At 44.6% G+C, this 3,710-nt stretch overlaps 1 protein-coding gene across 1 annotated transcript in view; it reads left to right on the top strand.

Annotated features, from left to right (window-relative positions):
• Positions 1–3,710, top strand: part of TMEM209 (transmembrane protein 209) — a 22,675-nt gene that overhangs the window by 10,876 nt on the left and 8,089 nt on the right. The window contains exons 8-9 of the mRNA XM_029965620.1: positions 1,286–1,411; positions 2,992–3,191. Of these exons, the coding sequence (XP_029821480.1) occupies positions 1,286–1,411; positions 2,992–3,191 (326 nt within the window). The remainder of the gene's footprint in view (positions 1–1,285; positions 1,412–2,991; positions 3,192–3,710) is intronic.

The raw sequence follows: 3,710 nt of genomic DNA, 5'->3' as shown, positions 1-3,710 counted from the left end.
AAATATATACATGTATTAAATATATACATGTATTAAATATATAAATGCATGAAATATATACATGTATTAAATATATACCCGTATGAAATATATACATGCATGAAATATATACATGCATGAAATATATAAATGCATGAAATATATACATGCATGAAATATATACATGCATGAAATATATACATGTATTAAATATATAAATGCATGAAATATATACATGTATTAAATATATACATGTATTTAATATATAAATCTATTTCATATATAAAGATATGAACATATAAATACATGAAATAGATGCATTTCATATGTAATTACATTAAATATATAGATGCATCTCGTATGTAATTGTATGAAATATCTAAATGCATTTCATATGTAAATGTAGTAAATATAGAAATGCATTTAATATCTAAATATATGAAATATAGAAATGTATTTCATGTCTAAATATATAAAATATAGAAATGTATTTCATGTACAAATATATGAAATATAGAAATGCATTTCACGTCTAAATATATAAAATATAGACATGTATTTCATATACAAATATATGAAATATAGAAATGCATTTCATATCTAAATATATGGAATATAGAAATGCATTTCATATCTAAATATATGGAATATAGAAATGCATTTCATATCTAAATGTATGAAATATAGAAATACATTTCATATCTAAATGTATGAAATATAGAAATACATTTCAAATCTAAATATGTGAAATACAGGAACTAGAATATAATTATAAATATAATGTTATAAATTCACTCCAGTGATCATCAATTACTGCCTGTTAATGTCAGAAGGCATTTCAAAGGGAAATGTGCTGCAAACCCTCAGTGTGTCCCTTTGAAGTCTCCCTGTCTCCACTCCTGTGTCCTTTTCCAAATTATTCCTCCAAATCCGCTGCTTTCCCAAAAATCTGTATTTTTAGATCCCGATGGAGTTTTGTTTCTGAAGCCACAGCTTGAAGGAGCTGCTTCTGTTCCTTCAAATTTGCACCTCCTTAGCCAAGAGCTGCACTTGATGTGGTGCAATTCCCATGAAATTCCCATTTTTTGGGGTGTTCCTTATGGAGCTTCATCTCTGGAAAACCAGGACGCCGCTCTCATTCCCTCTTTTCTGCTCCTAATTCCTGTTGGTTCCTTGCAGCTTTTAAATTCTGATGGAGAGGAGACTTGGTTGGGACTAAACAGGTGTGGGAGGGTGGTGTCTGATCCCAGGTGATCCCAGGACATTCCAGGAGCTCCCTGGTGATCCCGGTGTCCCTGTATTCCAGAGGCCAGCATCAGCAGCCTGAAGCAGGCAGCCCTGGTGAAAGCTCCTCTCATCCCCACCCTCAACGCCCTGGTGCAGTACCTGGATCTCACCCCAAACCAGGAATACCTGGTGGAGAGGATCAGAGGTATGTGCTGGCCTCATCCCAAAAAATTCCAGCCTGGATCCCCCCCCAAACCAGGAATAGCTTGTGGAAAGAATCAGAGATACGTGCTGGCCTCATCCCAAAAAATTCCAGCCTGGATCTTCCCCCAGATCAGGAATATCTGGTGGAGAAGATCAGAGGTATGTGCTGGCCTCATCCCAAAAAATTCCAGCCTGGTTCTCCCCCCAGACCAGGAATACCTGGTGGATATGATCAGAGGTATGTGCTGGCCTCATCCCAAAAAATTCCAGCCTGGATCTTCCCCCAGATCAGGAATATCTGGTGGATATGATCAGAGGTATGTGCTGGCCTCATCCCAAAAAATTCCAGCCTGGATCCCCCCCAAACCAGGAATCCTTGGTGGCTTTAAAGGCTCAGAGGGACGTGGTGTCCTCATCCCAAACACTTCCAGCCTGGATCTCCCCCCAGACCAGGAATCCCTGGTGGCTTTAAAGGCTCAGAGGGATGTGGTGTCCTCATCCCAAACCCTTCCAGCCTGGATCTCCCCTCAGACCAGGAATAGCTTGTGGAGAGGATCAGAGGTACGTGCTGTCCTCATCCCAAAAACTTCCAACCTGGATCTCCTCCCAAACCAGGAATCCCTGGTGGCTTTAAAGGCTCAGAGGGACGTGCTGTCCTCATCCCAAGCACTTCCAGATCTTGGAAGTGGATCCACTTCCAGCCTGGATCTTCCCCCAGATCAGGAATATCTGGTGGAAAGGCTCAGAGGGACGTGGTGTCCTCATCCCAAACCAGGAATACCTGGTGGAAATGATCAGAGGGACGTGCTGTCCTCATCCCAAAAAATTCCAGCCTGGATATCCCCCCAGACCAGGAATCCCTGGTGGCTTTAAAGGCTCAGAGGGATGTGCTGCCTTCATCCCACACCAGGAATCCCTGGTGGAAAGGCTCAGAGGGACGTGCTGTCCTCATCCCAAACACTTCCACACCCACCTCTTGGAAATGTCCCACTCAGTGGAAGTGCCCATGGCAGGGGGTTGGAACTGGGTGATCTTTAAGGCCCCTTCCAACCCAGGTCATTCCATGATTCCATGATTTCCTCCATGCTCAGGATGTCAAGTCCTGGACTAAAAAGTGCTGGACTAAAAAGTGCTGGACTAAAAAAATCCTGGATTAAAAAATGCTGGACTAAAAAGTGCTGGACTAAAAAGTGCTGGACTAAAAAGTGCTGGATTAAAAAATCCTGGATTAAAAAATGCTGGACTAAAAAGTGCTGGACTAAAAAGTGCTGGACTAAAAAATCCTGGATTAAAAAATGCTGGACTAAAAAGTGCTGGACTAAAAAATCCTGGATTAAAAAATGCTGGACCAAAATGTGCTAGATTAAAAAATCCTGGATTAAAAAATCCTGGATTAAACCCCCTCACAGCTAAAACTCACCCTGTGATTTTCCCTCCCTGCCCCAATCCCCTCCCAGCCTTTCCATGGGTTGAACTATCCCTGTTTATGCACCAGAAATGTTCCTTAAACCTTTCAAACCGGCCTGAGACCTGCTTTTATCCTCCTTGAATCCCAAAAAACCACCCAAATGTTGCTTCCAGAGCTTTCCCAGGGCGGCTGCATGAGCTCCTTCCGATGGAACGGAGGAGGAGACTTCAAGGGACGCAAGTGGGACACGGACCTGCCCACGGACTCCTCGGTGAGATCCCACACACACCGGGATGGGGGGGATTGGAGCTGCTTGTTTTTTGGGATAGGCTTTGGAGGGGGCAGCCAGGGAGGCCTTGGGGAATGTGGTGAAGTGGGAACAGCGGAGGAACTGATGGGATGAGCTCTGAAGGGGGGAAAGTGGGAAAAATGGGGTCAGGGAGCCCTGGGAATGTCAGGGGAACTGGGACCCTGCCCTGGGATCCTCAGGGATTCATCTCCAGCTTCCAGACATGGAACTAGTGCTGCTTCAGGGCCTCGATCCCGACCTGATTGTGGGGGGGAAATGGGAAAATGGGAAAAGGGGCTCTCTGGGAACACAGGGGGATCCCTGGGAATGGGGTCAGGGATCCATGGGACCCCTCAGCACGGGGGATCTGCTCCACCTGGCAATTCAGGGCCTTGATCCAGTCCTACTTCTGAGGGAAAAACATGGGAAAATGGGGAAAAAACAGTGCCACTTCAGGGCCTCGATCCTGACCTGACTGTGGGGGGAAAAAGCAGGGAAAAGGGGAAAAGGAGCTCCCTGGGAATGCAGGGGGATCCCTGGGAATGGGGTCAGGGATCCATGGGACCCCTCAGCACTGGGATCTGCTCCACCTGGCGATTCAGG

Source organism: Manacus vitellinus, unplaced genomic scaffold, assembly GCF_001715985.3.
Source record: "Manacus vitellinus isolate BGI_N305 unplaced genomic scaffold, ASM171598v3 scaffold_110_pilon, whole genome shotgun sequence".
Taxonomy (NCBI): domain Eukaryota; kingdom Metazoa; phylum Chordata; class Aves; order Passeriformes; family Pipridae; genus Manacus; species Manacus vitellinus.
The sequence above is the reverse complement of the archived record's forward strand: the minus strand, read 5'-3'. Positions and strand labels throughout refer to the sequence as shown.